At 39.5% G+C, this 21868-nt stretch overlaps 1 protein-coding gene across 6 annotated transcripts in view; it reads right to left on the bottom strand.

The window, feature by feature from the left end:
• The window catches only part of CLCN3 (chloride voltage-gated channel 3), an 83581-nt gene that overhangs the window by 17516 nt on the left and 44197 nt on the right, over nucleotides 1-21868 (bottom strand). For 5 of the 6 annotated variants that reach the window (XM_067745379.1, XM_067745380.1, XM_067745382.1 and 2 more), the window contains 7 exons: nucleotides 14568-14725; nucleotides 8918-9017; nucleotides 7429-7616; nucleotides 6321-6443; nucleotides 4951-5157; nucleotides 2768-2848; nucleotides 1291-1836 (listed from right to left, as the gene is read on the bottom strand). In XM_067745379.1, the coding sequence (XP_067601480.1) occupies nucleotides 1291-1836; nucleotides 2768-2848; nucleotides 4951-5157; nucleotides 6321-6443; nucleotides 7429-7616; nucleotides 8918-9017; nucleotides 14568-14725 (1403 nt within the window). Of the gene's footprint in view, nucleotides 1-1290; nucleotides 1837-2767; nucleotides 2849-4950; nucleotides 5158-6320; nucleotides 6444-7428; nucleotides 7617-8917; nucleotides 9018-14567; nucleotides 14726-21868 lie in introns of those variants that run through there. The other variant, XM_067745385.1, reaches the window with a different exon arrangement.

The raw sequence follows: 21868 nt of genomic DNA on the forward strand, positions 1-21868 counted from the left end.
TGACTAACTGATGAATGTTATTCTCACTTTCATAGATTCAAAAGAAGCAATGTCCCAGGGCACAAGGCCTAGCTGCCTGAAACCCCGGGTGCAAAGGCCTGGTGCCCCCAGGCCTAGTGGCTGAGCTCTGAGCCCACAGGGCCCTCTCCAGCCAGCATCCCACAGCATACAGGAGGCAGAGCCAGGGCTCCCCACAAACACCCACACCCTAATTCCTGGGGATCGTCTGCCGCAGGGTTCTTTAATCAGCTGACCTGAAAACAGGAGATTACCCCGAAGATATGGGTGGGCCTGAAGTAATCACAAAGGCTTTTTAAATGTGAAAGAAGGCTTTAGAAGAGTTCAGAATGCTGAGATAAAGCAAAAACTTGACCAGCCGTGGCTCTGAGGATGAAGGAAGGGGGCCAGGAACCAAGGCACGTGGAGGCTGGAAAAGGCAAGAAGACGGACTCTCCCCCAGAACCTCCGTAAATCCCTGTTTGCACCTTCACTTTAGCCCAGGGAGATCCAATTTGGATTTCTGAAGTCCAGAACTGTAATAAATGTATGTGATTTAGTGGTAATTTGTCACAGCAGTGCAACAGGAAGCTACTAAAAATGGTTTTAAAACATGATGATCAATTCTCTGACACCCCTTCCCACTCTGAGGTACAGTGTGTGTCCCCTCCCTGAACCCGGGGCCTCTGTGACCGCACAGAGAAACAGGACTTAACAGGAGGTGTGCTGCAGGACATCCTTGCCTAGGTTAGAAACGGTCCTCTTGGAACCATGCTCTGGGGACCTTGAACTGCCACCATGTGAGGAATCTACCCACCCTGAGGCCGCCACGAGGGAAAAACCAGAGACAGACAGGCAGTGCAGGAGGCCAGCTGTCTGAACCTGCTCAGCCCAGGTACCTGACACACGAATGGCTCTGAGATGCCTGACACACGAATGGCTTTGAAATGACCAGCCGAGCCGTGTCTTGATGACAACCGTGGAACTGACCACGAACACAATATGCCCAGCTGAGACCTTCCCATCCTACTGACCCAACATCGAGGGCACAGTAAGCGGTTCTCTTAAGCTGCTGGGTTTGGGGTAAGTTGTTAACCCAGCAAGAAATACCATGCTCAACAATATCTCCTAAAAAACTCTTCTTTTCGTTACTAAAAATTGAACCCAAAAGATAACTTTTTCAGCCTACATTTACGAAGCAACCATCTTCAGATAAAACTTTCACTTCTCATTCCACACACAAGTGCTGAACACGCCAAGACTACTTACACATCACCTCACAGGAGCACCTACCTTGATACCGAAAGTGAACACGGTCATTATGATTTTAAATATGAGTGCCAAGCATAACTGCCATATAGCTGAATATACTCCAAGGCCTGCTGGACGATCCGGAATGTCATCAACGATTTTACTGGCGTTCATGTCATTTCTGTAGTCACAGAGAGAAGAGGATTCCAGGGGGCCGCAGTCTGTGAAGAGCTCTTTAATCAGTTCGCTGGTGTTGAGCCTCGTGTAGGGATTAGGGAAGGCTGCCACGGCAGTGATGGCTGCAACAATGATGACCTCGAGAACAGGATACTTTCCAAACTTGGTGGATTTGCGTCGGCGGCACCAGGCAATATTTGCCCTAATGAAGAAGGCTCCCCATAGCCCTCCAAATACCCCGAGGAGAATAAAAGGAAACAGTTCAAAAAGGTACCACGGTGTATGATACTCCACATAAAAAAGGACCAGACGGCTATTACCAAACGGATTGATGGATCTCAAAACAAATGCAGCCACTAAAGCAGCAAAAAATGATCTCCATAAAGTTTTTAGAGGAAAATAATAGCTAACCTAAAAAAAAAGGAAAAGAAAAATTAATGCTGTAATTTTATAAGATAGTTCTGATATGTTATAACTTGAACGGTAAATAGCAACACTCTAAATTTTGCTGCAGCTAGAATGTACATATAATGGATTTTACCGTGGTAAGAAAAATACCACTATTTAGTAACTTTGGCTATCACATCATTACTAATTCACAGTATCAACTGATTATAAATGTCTACTAATTATTTAAGATACCTAGCCTTGTGTTATTTTTAAAATGAGCTTCAATGCCAATTCAATCATGGTAGTTAAGAATAAATGTACCACCACCAACTCCTGTCAGTTCATAAAGAAGTATTTAATTTCCCTCTTAGGTATTAAAGCAAAAAGAAGGACATAAACAACTGGGGGAGAAAAGTAAATTTTAAACATTTCTAAGTCACATTTTTGTGTAAATGTGTAAAAACTCTTAAGCACCAGTGAGAACACAAAAACAAAATATTCCACTGAAGCGACTAGGATTATTTCCTTAAACATCAATAACTGCCACAGAAATAATCACACAGGAAAAACTTAAAAAGATGACTTAGAAACTGATTACAAACCTTTAAATAAAAACAAGGCTATAATTTAGCCAAGGAGGATGGTTTCCAATATTTTCTATTTGTGCTTACCCTTAATTATCTTCAACAAAGTTAAATTTTAAATAATCACTAACCTTTTATACATGAATAATATTTTGAAAGACTTTTCTCAATAAAGAACATACATATTACTTTTCATGACTTTTTAATGTAAGGAAGAGTGAAAAATAAGTATGAAAATAAATTTGAAAACTTAAAAGCAAATTCTGTATCTATTACACTAGCTATAAAACTGAAAAGTGTGCCAAAATACACGTGCAATGGTAATTAAACATAATTTTAATTGCTGGTGGTTGTTGTTTTTAACCTACCTCTTCCAGGCTGAAAAGAACTCCTCCGATTGGTGCACCAAAAGCTACAGAAACACCTGCAGCTGAGGCAGCTGATAGCACCTACAAAGAGGATGCGGGTTATTTCACATGTTCTTATAAACCCAAATATACCAAACACAAATTCTTCATGTTACTCAAATTTTTGAAATGCCCTTCTGAACTTTAACTCACATGTCTCCCTCTCTCCAAGGAAAGACAAACATTTCTTCTAAAAAGCTTTTCTTCTCTTCTGCTTTAACTGAAAGGTCACTCATATTCAATATCCAGTCAAAACACATTTGTGCGAGATACACCAATGTAATAAGCAGGATGTAAAGAAAAGGCAATGACCACAGACAACCTTCGAGATGTGTGCTTGAGGACACGAGTGGAGAGACCAGTGGAGACAGTTGTTTGTTTGTTTTTAAACAGGATATTATTTCTTCAGATTTTGGAGCTCACTGCTGCACCATTAATAATTACTCTAGCCCACATCCTAGTGAAATGTCCAGGGAACTTAAAACCTATCGAGCTCCCTACAGGTTCAGTTCCCTAAGTCCTCTGAAGAGTCCGCTACTGCCCCCTTGGGAGTCTCAGGTGAGGGTACAAACCATGGCCACCCGAGGGCGCACGCCCAGCACAGGTCACAGCAAGGAAGAAACAGCACTCACGGTCCTCCCTCCAGTCCCCAGGCGGCCACTGAACGCTGCCCACCTCCCACCAGGGCGAAGCCAAACACACATATCAAGTCACTGGGCATCTACTGGTAATCAAGTACTTTTCTAAGTCTTTATTCCTTTTACTACTTTACTCCAGTAAATATCTGAGGCTACCAAAGCATTTCCTCAAATGGTGAATTCTGACATCTCTGAAAGAGAAATTTGAAATAATAAAAATTAAATTGTAAGTGTTAAGAGCACGAACTCCATAGTCAGGCTCCACAGTCAGTAGTTGGTAAATTAAAAATGAACAAATTCTTGTTTTAATTAAATTGTACCCGGCTTTAGAAGGCAGACTGCTTATTTGGGGGAGGAGGGAGAGCAAATCTAACTTACTATTTTGTGTTTTTTTCCACCAACAGGATTGCAGACAACAGACTTAACTGAATTCTCTGATTCTCTGTTTAATATAATAGAATTTTACAATCAAGCTAGCACCCACATACTTAAAAGTCACAGATGTTTTCGTCTGTTTCATAAATATCTAAGAATCACTTAAACACGTCAAGGAAGTGGTCAAGGGAAGAAGGCCAAAATACGAAGCCTAAATGCTTTCAACTAACGTGAACTCTAGTCATTTACGCGCCAAGGTGTCAGAATCAAGTTAATGTCATAAACATTACTAATCTTCACAGTGTGCACATTAAAATCTGGGTGAATTTAATTTCTATAATATTTTCTAATAAATAAATTTTTGTACTTATAATGAATAAATAAAAATTAACATCGTACTCCACAAATGTCAAGGTACAATAGCAAGTACAGGAACTGCACTGGGTAGACAAATGCAGTTGAGACTGGGGAAACAGGAAGGGACTGGGCTGCCAAAGTCTAGAGCTAATAAGAAGGTCCCAGGAGCCCACTTTTCTTCTAGAAAATATCCACACCAACCTAGAAACCTCAGGGGAACTCTATGATATATCAAGTTTAAAGGTCTCCTAGAAGGTCTCAGGCAAGACGAAGTCCTGTATCCCCTTAACGTGAATCTCTGATGTAACCTCAGGAGGTTAAAGACCCTTCGAGCTTCCCTAAGGTGCCAGAGAGCTCTGTGAGATGACACACCTTTCCCACTGGGCATCAGAAACCTCCTCCAGAGGAAAACAGCTGGTGAGATGGCCCACCCCAGGAGAAACACTGATCCGGAGAAACAGGAGTAAAACAATGTTACATTTGGGAAACACTCCGGAGGAGGAGAGGTGTCAGGCAAAGCAAAAACAAATGCAAATCTTTGTGAAATGCAGCTGAAACCAACGACACCAGGCCATCTAAACCTCCCTGAAATACAGGAGTGAGCCGCACTGGGGATGGACTCCAGACAGATTCTGGAGATCATTCAGAACACATGAAAATTGTAATCTGAATACAGAATGTATCCAATGTGATCCTTACACTAGGAGATTCTTCACTGATTAAGTCTATGGAACAGATGTTCGTCTGTCAAATTAAACAACAGAAGACGCTTACCTCTCTTTTCTTGGCTTCATTTGTGCTGTACTTGGGAAAGAGGTAGGAAAAGATATTTCCACAGCAACAGGCAACGTGTACCAAGGGCCCTTCTTTCCCTAAACTCAAACCTGATGCCACAGCCAGTACTAATGTGATGGTTTTAATCATTAAAGTCCATTTTCCCAAGTAGCCTCTGATGATGAATCCACTCAAAATAGTTTTAATCTACAAAGGAAAGACCAAGGCAGCTTAATTTCCTGTAAGAAACGTGAGACCTTAACTAATAGATTACTCTCTTGTTTTACTCACCCTGCAAATTTTGATGGACAATGGAAAGATTCACAATTCATCTTCTGAAAGCTTGAACTGTTACGCTCTATGTAATAAATCTGTAACGTATTCTAATTCTCTTCCCCAGCAAGGATAGAAGGCAACCCTATCTCATGAACAAAACTAAAATACCAGGCCATGTTAAGGGGCAACAGATTTCAATGCAAGGGGTATGATTACATAACCAGCAAATGGTAAAGTGGGATATTTCTGTTACAGACATATAATAAATTTAGATACATTTCAGACATTCTGTGTCAGAAATAAAGATATCTTGCCTTTAACGATATCGTGCCTTCTCCGAGTACTGTAGTCATGTGTAATATTTTCCTATATATTAAGAAGGATGAGTGGCAACTGCTGAATACTACACAGCATTGCTCCTTATTAAAGATATTCTTAATTAATACAGCTTTAAAATCACTAAAATTGTTTTTAAAAGCAATGCACTAGAAAGAGCTAGTAACTTATTTGAGACAGAAAAATAAAAAGGGAAAAGAAAAGAAATAAGTTCACATCATGTTCAATCCTAAGTATATTCTTCTTTAAGTCACTGTTGATAAAAAATAAAACCCAGAAGTCTGTACTATGGACCCACTATGATCAAATATTTATTTTAAAGTACAAAAGGGTTATAAATGTTAACTGCCAAATTCAAGGATTATTAACTTATCTAATTAAAAGACAGTTATAGAAAGAAAATGAACGTAATCAAATCCAGTTCATATGAGCAAAACATCAACTAAGTCACCAAAGAACTTGAGGCTGCAAGATACTTTCCAGGTTCTTGATGTTTAGCTCAGGGCTGATATTCGTTTAGTCATGTGCGAAATTAGTGGTGAGGAAAAAAAATCAACCTCCACAGCAAACAATGAAATGAGTATGGGGAAGAATTTCTTTCAACGATGTCTACTATCAGCTGACATTTAAAAAATTTTCTTTTTCATATTACAGACAAACCACTTCCCCAGAAAAACCACTACTTTTCCCCCCTACAGGCAAAAAGATAAGTATCACAACTGCAAAATGTTGATGACACTAAACACTGCATGGCTTACCTCTGGAATCCCAGAGCCACAGGCATACGGAGCAAACACCTTCACCAGGGAAACGGCAAGAAAGGCGAAACTCAAGGCCCAGAAGATGTACATTATGTAGTTCATGATGTACGAACCAGGACCCTAAGAAACAAACAGTTCAATAGCATGAACCTAATTTACGGGCGTCACTAATTCAAGTGCTTGCCACCTAAGCAGCTTGGGTAAAACTTGTAGAAGGCTCCTGGTTTACTGCCACAATAATAAAAGCTTTACATGAACGAAATATTTAAGTAGAGTCTAAAAACATATTTGTATACGTACCAAGGAGACCATCTATTTAATATTTTTCCTAGCTTCATCCTGATCCTCAAAGTCTTGTTGCCAAGAATCTCGGCTGCACTTCAATCTCCGCCAACCCACAAACCACTTTTTGGAAACAGCTGGTGAAGACAAAACTACCTTCACACTCAGATTTCATTTTGCTGCGATTCTCCTGAAGATTAAGTGAGAAACAGCATACTGCCCATCTCACCAGCAGATATATTATTTTTAGTGCTAAAATTCAGCTATGACAAAATTTAAAAAACATATCCATATCTTACCATGTAACCGTGTATATATATATAAAATATAATATTCTAACTTCTGAAATGTTCTTTATAGAACATCAACAATAGTAAAATACTCATTTAAAAACTGTCATGCCACAAAGAAAAATCTCGGCATTTTTGCAAGATCTCTCCAGTTAGAAGGCTTATTTTCACTAACATTTTTCGTAATTCATACTTCCCAAACCATTGTGATGTACTATGTTAATAGGCACTTTGTGGTTACACAGCTCCTACTGCACTTCTTTTCTACAATAAGAAATACATTTTACGTCATAATCCAGCAGATTTGTATGTGGCTATGCAGTTAATAGAAGAGCCTCTTGAAACAGTACCTACATTGTACTCACGGCAACGTATTCTCATATTTTCCATTCTATCCTATTACATTTCTTTCTTTATTTTCCTTTAATGCAGCTGCAGTCATCTAACATGGGATTAATTCTATAATTAAATGAACTGGAGACTCATTTCACGGTATCAATTATTAATTCACTTTGAGACAAAGCAAGACTCACCTCCGCTTGCCCTATGATTAATTCCGCCCAGGTTTTCCACTGTGGACATTTATCCCTCTCCTCAAATGTGGTTTCATTAGACCCCCAGCAACACTGTTCATGGTTGTACCACAGTGCACTAAGGCAGATGCCCTCTTTGAGGTCAGTCATCCAGTCGGCGGCGATGTCTATTAAACCAGCCAATGCCCCTGGAAAAAATGTTGGAGGTGGTGAAAACAGGCAGTCCATTTCTGGGGAGCCCAGAACTATCAGGTTAAAAGGGTCAAGGAAAGCTGGGGACTCCCTACAAATAAAGGGTCATAAAGAGAATACTACACAAATTTAAGATTTCAAATCGTATTAGAAATAAGTTTCTATTACTTTTTAAAAAGTGTAAATAGCTATTCTTTAAAATAAAACTGTTATTCTTTGCTTGAAATTAAAACTACTTACATCATTAAAATTCACTGTGATTTTTAAAATGTGTCGGAATCTTCCAAAGACAACCACCTGGCAGGAGGGGCTCATCTCAGGTTGTGAAGTCATAGTTTTTACTGGTGTCTTTTAATCTGAAACCTAATCCATAGATTTACAAAGGATCTCAAGCTCATTAAAATGGAATATCCGTTAGAATTAGTGAAACTCATGGCATTAATGAATTACTGTGACAGACTATCAGGTTTGTTTCTTTTTTTCTTTTAACAGAAAATCAAATATACCAAGATCATCTTACTGACAGACTACAGAGAATACACAAATTTATGGTCAAAATCTAGGTCCTTCTCATATAAAAAGATCAATGGGTCACATAAACAGTGGCCAGCCAATAAGGGGTATCAGACTGCCTCTACTCTCTACACAAATTTTAACTTTCCCTTGTGTTCTTGGTGACAGAATCTTCCACAGTGGAAGCTGAAAGTCAGTAAAACAGCCCTTCGTGTTTGTTTTCACATCTTCAACTGCTATTAAAGTCTCACCCAGAGGGCCTCTGGGCGCGGTGCAGCCCACACGGAGCTTAAGTGTGGGCTCTGGCTGTGCCCTGCCGACTCTCTAGCTACATGACCTCGGTCAACTCGCTTAAGCTCTCTGTGCTTAGTCCCCTCGGCTGTTAAGACTCAGACAATAGGCCTGCCATGAGGTTTACACACACGTAAAGCTTTTGGAACAGTGTATGACACACAGGAAGCACTCAATAAATATTAGCTATTTACTGTGATGTTAACATTAAAATATACTTCACTGATCATCTGGTCCAAACCATGTGTTTTACAGATAAGGAAACAGAGCGAGAAAGGTCACGCCAATTGGATAGACACGTACGCTGGCAGAGCCAAGGCTAGAACTCTGCGCCTCCTGCCTCCTAGTCTTATATTTAAGAAGATCTTTTGGAAGGAAAGAAACAAATGCTTCTAAAAATCGAAAAGTACCTGAAAAACAACTGCAAGAAGGAGGGGAGAACTGTTTATTATCCTGTTAACCAAAAAAGGGTTACATTAAAAATTTTCTTTACCTGATGCCAATCCTGTTAGTGTTACTACTAGCCATCCTGACCACGCATCATACAAACTTTTTGTCATTTCCCATGCTGATTCTTTCTTTTTGCTGTTGATCTGAAATTAGAAATGTTTATGCTTCATTTTTCAAACTACGAGCAGAAGCCAGAGTTCTAGAATCTAACAATTTTCTCAGTTACTATACATGGAACAATACTTTCTAAACTAAATAATGGGATAAGTGAGTTTGGGGCAGAATCAGGAGGTCAGACACCTGCGACCCAGATGACAAGCATTTACCCAGAAATCTGTATTTTTAACAAGAACCACAGGATGAGAGCAAAGGGGTCCACAAACCACATAAAGTCTGACACAGACTGTGTTAAACTGAATCAATCTTAGCTGGTATACATCTTTTATATTAACAGAAATAAGACATTATAGCTTGAAATGTCTGCTATTCCCTGCTCGTTCTCTGCTTCTAGCAGTTAAGTGGAACATAATGGTCTTTAAAAGGTAAGGTCACTGAGTAACAGTACTATGCCCATAAATGCAGTACAAAGCAGTCACGTGAATCAAGGGGCTGCCAAAAGGTGTAGGCCCGTAATATGCGAGAAAGGAGCACTCCACTCCCAGGGGAAGGGCCCCGTCACTGTGGAAGGCAGAGACGTCCTCTACCAATACAGAGCAGGGGCTAAGAGTCGTGGGACGGCAACAGATTGGACTTCCAGATCTCACTCTAAGACACAAGAGGGCAAGTCTCTCCTCTCTTCCCAAGAAACGATCCCTAACTTGCCCAAACCTCTTCTGTCCTACTACCACGGCTGCTTTACAAAGCCACATTCTCGGGCCAGGACTTCAGTGCTCCTTCATCCCACGGGAGGGCTACAGCCGGAATTCAATGATCTGGCCTATTTCAAACATTTGCTCTATTTCAAGCCACAAGGCTCCATTCAAAAGACTCAGTAAGTTCTAAACTGAATGCGGCAATTTTATTCCTTCTATATTATAAGCAACCAATCACAGATATTAACCATTCTTTAGAATTGAAGGTAGGTCATTCCTTTCAAAAACAATAAACCTCATGTTGCTTCTTCCTCTAAGTAAGAATAACTGTAATGTTTAATGAGATATAACATTAAGTAAACATTTGAAAATCATCTAAATGTTCATCAATATAGTACTGGTTAAATAAACTGCAGTACATCTATGTCATGAAAAACTCTGTAGCCATTAAAAAAGAATGAGATAAATGCAGTGTCATTTGGGGGAGAAAAGCAAGGTATAAGTGTGTATAGGATGCTACCATTTATCTAAGAAAAATAAATAAATATATATGCTTGCATTTTAAAAAATAAAGGGACAAAACATAACATTGAAAGTGTGAATCATTACCTGTAAGAGGAGGAAGGCAATAAGTTGGGAAGCGCAGGGACTATAAAAGAAAGTAATTTGTATGTGTAACCCTAGTGGGTTAAACACTAAGGACAAAAAGTATCGCAAAAAAAGAAAACACTAAAACTCTTCAGTAAGCATATTGCTGGCGAGAGTGTTGGTAGCGTTATTCTGAAATAACACATCTGCTGTGTGTGTTGTGAGGAGAATCAATGCATGTGACGCTGAGATTCTGGGCTTGGCTGAAAGGAGATACAGGTTTAAGGACTACAAGTCAAATGAAAGCCCTACAGCATTTAATTTAAATTAGAAGGTTCCTCTAAACTTAAGAGGCTAGAAACAATGGCCAGCCTGCAAGCAGTAAGAGCCTCCAGCGCTCAGGATGCCTGTGTACCATTTTCCTTCAAAGGAACCAGAGCTCCTTGGAGAGGTCCAGGTTCGGTGCAGGAAACGTGTAACATGAGCCAGGATTATCTTGTCTTCCCAGAATACATCAAAGTCTACTAAGCACGGGCCAAAGGACTCACACACCAACCTAAATAAGCTGCCACTGGTCAGAAATGGAATAACATGGGCATCAATAAGGATAATAATTGTGATGATTAAAGCACATCATATATGTTTAGACCCATGAAGATACAGAAACAGCAACCAAACAAGCAAACCAAAACCTCACTGGTCAACTCTGAGGATGCTAGGGAGCCATGAGGTGTCAAACCTCCTCCCTTCTCTGAACAACCTGAACTTGAGGGAATCCAGGTAACTGGTGTGGAAAGGTTCTCTTTATAGAAAAAGTCAAGCTAATAAATAAAAACGGAATGAGAATTAGATTGCTACCATCCTGCGAAATACTGACATAAATATTTGAAATGATATAATGCTGAATTTGCTTCAAAATAAGCCGGGGGAGGGGGCAGCTTCCCTAGTGGCGCAGTGGTTGAGAGTCCGCCTGCCGATGCAGGGGACACGGGTTCGTGCTCCCGTCCGGGAAGATCCCACATGCTGCAGAGCGGCTGGGACCATGAGCCGTGGCCACTGAGCCTGCGCGTCCGGAGCCTGTGCTCCGCAACGGGAGTGGCCACAACAGTCAGAGGCCCGTGTACCGCAAAAAAATAAAAATAAGCTGGGGTAGGAGGGCTACAAGGATAATTAAAAGTTTAGGGGAAAAAGGAATCAGATAGCTATACGCACTAATATAGAAACTTTTCTTTTTTTTTAATTTGATGCTTTAAGAACAACAGTAAGAACATCTACGTGTAGAACTTTCCAGCTTTAACAGAGTTTTATGCTTATATAAGCATATATTAAAGCACTGAAAATGATATTTGACTTACTTAGAAAGAGATGATTGATGTGAATAGCTAGGACACTCACTGACTACTTCACTTACTGTTATATTATTTGAAATGTTTTCAAGGACCATGGACTACTTTCATAACGAGAGAAAAAAAGGGATGTGTTGTGGTTTTAGTTTCAGTTTTCTCTATAATTTTATAAACACGGTATCTATGGACCCTTTCCTACCCCTCACTTGAGAACACACTTAAACCCTCCCTGAATATGTCAGTGACTCTGTAAAGTAATATAATTCCAAGTATAACTGTGTTTACCTAACAATCACACAAGGTATGGAATTTATAGTGTGTGTGATTTAGGCACACTGGATTAAAACAGTGGTTCTCGGGGGCTTCCCTGGTGGTGCAGTAGTTAAGAATCCACCTGCCAATGCAAGGGACATGGGTTCGAGCCCTGGCCAGGGAAGATCCCACGTGCCGCGGAGCAACTAAGCCCGTGCACCACAACTACTGAGCCTGTGCTCTAGAGCCTACGAGCCATGACTACTGAGCCCATGTGCTGCAACTACTGAAGCCTGAGCACCTAGAGCCCATGCTCCGCAACAAGAGAAGCCACCGCAATGAGAAGCCCACGCACCTCAACGAAGAGTAGCCCCCGCTCACCGCAACTAGAAAAAGCCTGCGTGCAGCAACAAAGACCCAGCACAGCCAAAAATAAAAATTAAAATTAGAAAAAAATTAAAAACAAAAAACAGTGGTTCTCATGGTGTGGCCCAGACACCCTGTGTGTCCCTGAGACCTTTTCTCAGGGGTCTTCATGGTCAAAGCTATTTTCATAGTAATATTAAAACACGATGTGCCTTTTTCACCATGTTGATGCTTTCACTGACAACGCAAAAGCGATAACATAACTGCTGGGTCCTCAGCAGAGTCAAGGCGGTGGCATCCAAACACCCTGGCAGTCATCACATTCTTCACTGCCACTTAGAGCTAAAAGGTAAGTTAAGTGCCAGTTTCACTTTGAAATGTCTTTGAGGAAGCAGTAAAAAGTATTGCGCCCAGTCTACTGAGGCTTCCTAACATTGCGTGTGATGACTGAAGTATACACACAGCACTTCCGACGCACACTGAAGCCAGAGGCGAGGCCTTGAGGAAAAGCACCTGTGCGATCTACTTGAGCTGCAAAACAAACCACTTCCATGGAACACCCATATTACTTGAAAGAAAACCACCAAGCCATGGTTTTTCAGACTTGGAAATTTGACAGGTATTTTTCTCAAAAATGAACCAAGTAAGCCTGTCATTTCAAGTAAAATGTGTATTTGTTTCCAATGATAGAATTTGAGCTTTCAAGTAAAAATGAATGTTAGAAAACTTGTAGCCATCACTATAAGAATGACAGATCCCAGTCCTTAAAGACGTTTCTGAGGAGATCAGGGTTGATATTAACAAATGTGCCTTTTTTGATATTGTATAATGATATGGTGTAATGAAAGTGTCAACTATTGAAAGAACTGCATGAATCAATGATTCACTATTTTTCTCTTTCTTTCTTATTTTTTTTTTTTACTATTTTTCAAAGGATCATGGCATAATATTACAAAATCATCCATTCAAAGTTCAACAGGAACCAAGAGATTTTAATGTAATAGGAGACAAAAAGTTCATTGATACAGTTTCAGATTACACAGTGCATCTAACCTTTAAGAAACTACCACTTGTCACTGTCACTGTCATGCAGTATCAAAGAATATCCACAATGATCTGAAAAGGTTATTAAAATACTCCTGGCTTTTCCAACTACACATCTGTGTGAGGCTGGATTTTCTTCACGTACTTCAATCAAAACATAGCACAACAGATTGCAGCAGCAGATATGAGAAACCAGCAGTTTTCAGTAAACCAGACAACAATGAATGATTTATAAAGATGTAATACAATGTCACTCTCTCATTAAATATTTTTTATTTTGGAAAATAGTTATTTTTCATAAAAATATGGTTTTTTATGTTAACATGTAATGGGTTTGTTATTGTTATTTTTAAATGAATTAATATTTTTGAAATTTCTCAGTTTTAGTATCTAATATGGTATTACCTCTTATTTTCAGTTACACTCCATTTATAATGTTCCCAGAAAAGGTAAATAGTGACTGATTAATCTCAGAAGCAGTACTTTTCATAAACAATATAATCTAAGTCCAACTTTAGGTTTAATACACATATATACATTATTATGAAAGGTAATACCTAATTTGTACAAGCCATTATTTCATTTACAAGTAACTTTCAGAGCTCAAATTTGCAAAGGGCCTTTTAGAATTTGGAATTTTATTTTCAAGAGATTTTTTTTTTCTCTTTTAAAATTATTTTTGGATTACACTGTATCAGTAAGGCACAATTGACAACAAAAAAGTTAACATAAGTTGTAGTTTTTAGCAAAAGCCATTCTTTTTTTGATTAGTGATTCATTACAACGTTCAATATGCCCTATACTGGACTCAATTTGAGAAACATCTCAAAATGTAAAACCAAGAAAGGAGATAAAAGAAAACAGCAAAACCCCGGGAAACTATCTCCCCAGTAAGCTGCTTCTTTTTCCAACAACTGAAATTATGTAATACGTCTCCTCTTTTGCCGTAGCTGCTGTGCTGCTCAAAGTCAGATATCATGCTGACTGCTACATCTTGAACTTGGCTTCATCCTCCCTCAATTCACATGCCGCGTTTTCCCTTTCCTTCCTGCTTTGTCTTACTATACTTCTTTGATTTTAAGCTACTTCAAATCCTTTCCAGAAAGACATGGGATATAAATAAACGTTTAAAAAATTACATAGAGAAAAAACATATTACTTATAAAATGTAGGAATTTACTTGAATGTACTTTTAATGTATAACATATTTTGGCAGGTCAAGATCACATATTAGTAAATGATCTGATTGTGCACTGTCATTTTAAAGATTACTGAAAACACTCACCCGTCTATGCCTTTCCCTGTCTTTACATCTCTCCCGCACCCAATCAATGGTGTGGAAATCGTCATAGGTACCCACACCGGGGATGGGTTCATCCAGAAGGTCCAGCAGGTGGGTGGAACTGCTGATGCTGCCTCCGTTTGTCATTGTGTAATGAGTTCCTACAAAGCAAAAAGGGGACAATGAGTGTGTTCTGTGAGACACAATGGTGAACTATGCTGCCTCCTCAGCAGTTCATTAGGGATTCATAAAGAAATAGTTATCACTCGAAATAATTACACTAAAACAGAGGCAGGAAAGCATTAGAAAAATTCATCTGAGACTTGGAAATAGGCAAAAAGACTATGGCATGTCCTTTCCAACTCACACACGATCCCCTAAACTAGCTTTGTCATCAAGCTGGTTCCCTCATTAGAGTTAAATAAATACTTGACAAGTGTCCACTATGTAACAGACTTGAAGGTACAAGGAAGGAGACAAAGACAATTCACAAAAAATAAAAACTGGCTATTAAATTTGAAAAGAAGTTCAATCTAACACAGAAAAATAAATGCAGATAAAACCTAAAATAGCATTTTCCTCTATCAGATTGGTAAAGATTAAAAAAGCTGGCTAACGCACTGAGTTGGCAAAGTTATGGGGAAAAGAGGTCCTGCCACAAAAGCATTAGTTTCAGTATAAACTTGTATAATCTCTTTGGGCAGGCAAAGCTACACAGACAATCTCCAACCCAGCGGCCATATATCTAGGAATTCTTCCTGCACTTATCCTTGTACAAGTCCATAAATCATGCACAGTGTGGGGAGAACATCTTACTAGTGCTCCAGAAAGTAGGCAAAAACAAATGCCAGATGCTTATGATCTAAAAGAGGGGTCAGCAAAAGAGCCAGAGAGTATATCTTTTAGGCTTTGGAGGCCGTATAGTCAGAACTACTCAACTTTGCCACGGTAGCACAAAAGAAGGCATAGACAATATATAAATGAATGAATATGGCTGTGTTTCAATAATAGTTTATTTACAGGTGAAGAGCGAGATCTGACCGCTGACCCTATTTTCAAGTGCAGATCAGCATGTTTAATTTGAAAATCATTTAGTAAAATTTATTTTGGTTTAAAAGTTACGCTTACATGTATATTTAAATACAGAGAAAACAGTATGAAGAGATATGAAACAACATGTTAATAATGGTTACCTCTGACAAGTAGATTTGTTAGAAAAAGCAGAGAAGGAACTTTGTCTGCATAACCCTTGTAGGTATATAAGTATACCTATCAATATCAATGGAAATTACTTTTCTAAATAAACACACACACTATTAATAGGGATGTGAACGGGACTGAGAATAAAGGAATCCTAATGGATCTAACAATTAGGTAAGTGAAAAGAGCAACAAACTGCTACCAAAAGGCCCAGATGCTAGCCTTAGACAGCTAAGTCACTTTGGACAACTCATCTTCAAATATTAAGCATCTAAATGATATATGTTATATATCATTTTGTTATACCTTATAACAAAGACGTATAAGCAAAGAAGCATTTGGAATTTTTCTAAAGCCCTAAAAATTTAGAAAAGCTGGTACATAATTTCAAACAGGTGATCTTAGCATAAGTGATTACAGATTACATCTTCAAATTATGTAGCAGTAATATAGATTTTATGCCAAAAATAATCATCTAAAAGTGTATCATTTTAATAAAATGTACTAACTGATACAGAATATAAGGAGTGGCACTATACTAATGTTTAAACAAACACTATAAAAAGAAACCCAAGAAAGCAGTTTATTTTATTCGGTGGCTTTTAAGGAATGGAGCGAAATTTCCAGACCACTCTTGCAGTCTGATGGTTTGAACTGACTTGTTCTCTTTCGTTTACAAAGAAACTATCATAAATGTTAAGTCATTCACCAAAGGATCACGTGGCAAAGCCAGCATCTGAACTTCCCCCTCGCTATAAACAACGCCTAGTTTAGAGCAGGAGGGGGTCTTGAAGCAGTGGGGCGGTGGGAGGGAGAGACACACACAGCCACCATGCCAAGACAGGGACTCATTTTGTTACTGTTCAGACAGAAACCAAACGGACGTCACTGTGGGTTGCAAGCTCTGTTTCTTGATCATTCAAAGAGGCAGTATTAGGAACAAGCATTAACACAAAAAGGGTTAGTATTTCAAACAATGTAATAAGTACTTAATATTGTGCTAATAAACTTAATGTCTCTTTACTTCTACCAGATAGAACAGAGTTCTCTCTTACCTCCCCAGTTAATACATTTGTGCTTGCCTTGGAAAGGTGTAAAACTGCTAAAAGGAGAGGAGTGTACTGATTTCAGTGTTTTGGCAGAAGCCCTCCGGGAATAAATAATTCACCGTTTTGGCTGAGGGTTTAAAGGCCCAAGTCCTGCAATGGCCCATGCTTGCTTACATAAAACATCTGCTCTAAACCTTCCTCTTCAGCCTTTACATACACACTAGCTCTTTCTTCCTCCCTCTATCCTGACTTTACTTACTAATTTCCACTTTGTGAAAGCTAACTGAAAGGCCACAACTTTTCTTAAGAAAAAGCGACAGGAGAGTAAAAATAATAAGAGCATGTATAATATCTTGATGAATTTCAGAAATCTGACTCCGCTTTCTGTACGATAATACTAAAATTGGTCACTGTGAGGATGGATTTTGGAGGGAAGCACCAAAGCCTCTATACCATTTAGGAAGATTTCTGGGGGGCTCTGCCCAAAACGCATAATCAGCACTACAAATCCAAGCTGAGGGAAATTCTGCAAGATAAATGGTTTGCATTCTTCAACAATGTCAAAGTCACGAAAGACAAAGCATGACTGAGGAGCGCCTCTAGATTAAAGGAGACCAAAGAGACAGCCACAGAACATGACATGTGCGCTGGACGAGCACAGCAGGTCTGGGACAGACATGTTTGCGCTTCTGTATTAAAGGACACAGGGCAACAAGCAGCATATCTGAAAACAGCCTGTAGCTCTAATTACAGTACTGTATCAATGTCAATTTTCTGAGTTTGAAAACTGTACTTAGCTATACATAAGCTATATATCCTTCCATAAGGAAATACACACTGAAGTATTTAGAGGTTAAAGCGTATCACGTCTGCATCTTACCCTTACAGAGTTCAGGAAAAAATTACGTGGTAATTATATGCACCACATACATATAAATGGCCGTATAGATTATGTATTACACAAAAATCAGTAGATATAACAGCAAGAGAACAAGACACAGGATGAACAAATGTGGTAAAATGTTAACATTTCAGGAACCTGGGTGAAGGGTATATGGGATTCTCTGCACTATTTTTCAACATCTCTAAGTCTGAAATTAAAAGAAAAAAATTTTTTAAGTCTACTGTGATATATTTTGCAAACTTGAAACTTTTCCCCTATTTGCCCGTATGTGGGTAGAGTTGAAGAGACATGAAGTACTGATCTTTATTATTATCTTCTATGAAAAATCAAAAGCAAAATTTCTATAGCATCTAACAAGCATGCACACAATATGTCACCAGCCCCAGGATGAGAATTCCCAACCGTCTGCACCATGCGGGTACTAAGCAAACACAGAGTGTATCCCTCCAACAGGCTTCTGAGCTAGGGAGGGGCGGGGAGAGACCACTATGCCTAATGTCGGAGGCAGCACCACACACACATCCACAGAAGCCCTGTGTCTTGCCTCAGTGACTTTCAAATCATTAGTCTGGAGAAACTACCCTGACATCTAACTTACATAACTACACAGTAATTCAAAAGTCCTGAAAGTCAGATATAAAGTATTCAACTTTTTAAACCAGAGGACCCTGTGCACCAATGATCTATGTTTTGGGACTTTTATGTGTGTCCCTTGGAATTTCTGGGGCCGCCACTGCACATTTTAGGATAGGAATTAGCCAGAGCAGTTTGTGTCCCCAGCAGACTATTTGAAGTCACTCTGTCCTCTCATGCCTATTTGCTTCTACCTGACACAGCAATGCTGTTTGAAAAAAGCGGAGTATGGGAGAAATGCTGATTGGTCTTGGTTTTGGAGGAGCCCAAAGAAACAGAGATTCACTGTTTCGCCTCTAAATTATTCCGAAAAGAGGTTTGAGTCCTTCTTGTGACTCTTGCTATCAAATCGGCTTAGAAAGTAACCAAGATGGATTTTGCTATGAAAGTAAAATAACACCTTTTTGCTAGTTGATTACAATATTTCTCTGGCTCTGATAAATATAATTAAAAGGAATCTCCCGGAAGAAAAAGGCAGACATTTCTTTTTTTTTCTTTTTTTGGCTGTGCCACGTGGCATGCGGGTTCTTAGTTCCCCCACCAGGGATAGAACCCATGCCCCCTGCAGTGGAAGCACGGAATCTTAAACACTGGACCACCAGGGAAGTCCCAAAACGCAGACATTTCAATCTGGCTTTAACCTCTCTCCTTTCATCCTGTTTCTTACTGGGTTATTATTAACAAATGAAAGATATATCATATTGAATGCAAAATCAATTAACATATTTTTTATGTTTAAAGTCTGCTTTGGACTTCTCTGGTGGCGCAGGGGTTAAGAATCCACTTGCCAATGCAGGGGACACAGGTTCGAGCCCTGGTCCGGGAGGATCCCACATGCCGCGGAGCAACTAAGCCCGTGCGCCACAACTACAGAGCCTGTGCTCTAGAACCCACGAGCCACAACTACTGAGCCCACATGCCACAACTACTGCAGCCCGCACGCCTAGAGCCCGTGCTCCGCAACAAGAGAAGCCACTGCAATGAGAAGCCCACGCATCACAACGAAGAGTAGCCCCTGCTCGCCGCAACTAGAGAAAGCCCGCGCGCAGCAAAGAAGACCCAACGCAGTCAAAAATAAATAAATATATAAATTTATTTTTTTTTAAAGTCTGCTTTACTATTGCTAAATAAAATTCAAGAATCAGCTGACTATTAAAAAAAAAAGATTCACACTTTTACGTTAGTATGTGTGTGACATCGTTACATGCATTTTCTTTTATAGTTTGTTCTGCCAAACGTGGAAATCTGAATAGTACATAGAAGGAGAAAAGGAAAGACTTTCTGTCCTATTCTAAACTGGGTAGGGACATTCATTTCTAACAGGATCACAGAAATGCCTATATATCCCACAGTACGAGTAATTTTAAAGGTATTATGTTTCCTAACAATAACAATGGTTTTTAAATGTTCCTAATTATCATTTCTTTGTGTATAGTTCACTGCAACCTAGATTCGTTTAAAGTTTAACTTACATATGATAAAATGAGATGAACACAAATAAATTATATTTGTGTGTTAATAAAATTCTTAGAAGCAACTGTGTAAGTTATCCAGCTTCCCCTCTCCACTTCACCTTATGCATGAATGTAGCACATACCTTGCAGGTAATGCCACAAGCACAAATTAAAGTTCTCTCATATGTGGGACTTCCCTGGTGGTCCAGCAGTTAAGACTCCGTGCTCCCGGACTTCCCTGGTGGTGCAGTGGTTGAGAATCCGCCTGCCAATGCAGGGGACACGGGTTCGACCCCTGCTCCTGGAGGATCCCACATGCCGCAGAGCAGCTAAGCCTGTGCGCCACAACTACTGAGCCTGTGCTCTAGAGCCCGCGAGCCACAACTACTGAGCCCACGTGCCACAAGTACTGAAGCCCAGGTGCCTAGAGCCCGTGCTCCGCAACAAGAGAAGCCACTGCAATGAGAAGCCTGTGCACCACAACAAAGAGTAGCCCCCACTCGAGGCAACTAGAGAAAGCCCATGCGCAGCAGCGAAAACCCAATGCAGCCAAAACTAAATAAAATAATTTATTTAAAAAAATTTTAAAACTCCGCGCTCCCAATGCAGGGGGCCTGGGTTCGATCCCTGCTCAGGGAACTAAGATCCCACATGCCACAACTACTGAGCCTGCACGCCGCAACGAAGAGCCCACGTGCTGCAATGAAGATCCAGTGAGGCCACAATAAATAAATAAATAATAAATTTTAAAGTTCTCTCATATGTTAAGCACATCTCTCTTTCTTTCCTAAAATATTATTTTAAGGGTTGGCTAATTAGGAAATTATAACATGACTTTCCTAAAGCTGTTCTCTGTCCAGAAGACAAAGAGGTCGACAGGATGAAATAAAGGGGTGAGGCCGCACTTCCCCGACAAGGCCTCTCTTTGCCTCAGTGAAAACTCTTGTTATAGGTGCATGAACACAAAATGACATGATTTACTTGGACCTCCCATTTCTCAAAGCATGTGCAGCTCTCACTGATCTATCTGTGGAGACAGTAGCAGAGACGTACCAGGACACCTTTTGGAAATACTACTCATCAGGTTCCTTATCCGACACGATCTCCTCGTCCTCTCCACACGTGTGCCCCACCAATTCAGGAAACACCCACCACCACAGGGAAACAAACACACAGCAGAACACAGAAAACAACATTCAGCACTGTGGCTTCTTTCACTGTGGGAAAAAAAGTTAAGAACAAGAAAAAGATTAAAAATTTAAAAATTAATTGGAAAAGAGGATGACTAGGTACACGTATGTTCATTGTATATACTGTTTTTAATGCAAACTAACCTAAATGATACAGTACATCACAACAGTTATAGTAGTCTGAAGCCCTTTGAAAATGATATGCATATGCGTTTAATGACATGAGATGGTTTTTAGAAAGTATGTTGAGTAATGAAAATATGCTAAAAGCTTATAAATAAATGTGGCTAACTAGATCTTATCTTTTTTTCTTGTATAAAATGTTAAAAGCTGAAACCAGTTGCCAGTTTAACTATTTTAAACTCTCTTGTTTACTCAATTCCCTCTCCTTGCTTCTCCCACAAACCTTATGTAACTGTGTAGAATTGCTTCTTCATCTGTTCTTTTTTCAACCCAAGGCTTATTGCAGAAACTCTCTTTTTTACTTAAAACATTTTGAAACCCAGAAACCCACTGCTTACAACTCAAAGGTATTGGCTTTTAAGACTTTGCCTTTTACGTGGGTTTCAAAAGCCTGAGTTGGAAACTCAGCCCCTGCTCGCTGCAACTCGAGAGAGCCCACACACAGCAACGAAGACCCAGTGCAGCCAATAAATAAATAAATAAGTAAATATATTAAAAAAGGAAATACAATTAAAAAATAAAATAAAATGTATGCCCAATGACCAACCTTTCCGTAAAATGGACTTCATATAATTTAAATATCACCAACAATATTTCATAGTTCAAATATCACTAACACTAAAATATCAATACCTCAGCAAGTAGGAAAATTTATCCAATCAATGAGCTGTAACTGGTTTGCAGCTTTCTT

Source organism: Pseudorca crassidens, chromosome 7, assembly GCF_039906515.1.
Source record: "Pseudorca crassidens isolate mPseCra1 chromosome 7, mPseCra1.hap1, whole genome shotgun sequence".
NCBI classification, from domain to species: Eukaryota; Metazoa; Chordata; class Mammalia; order Artiodactyla; family Delphinidae; genus Pseudorca; species Pseudorca crassidens.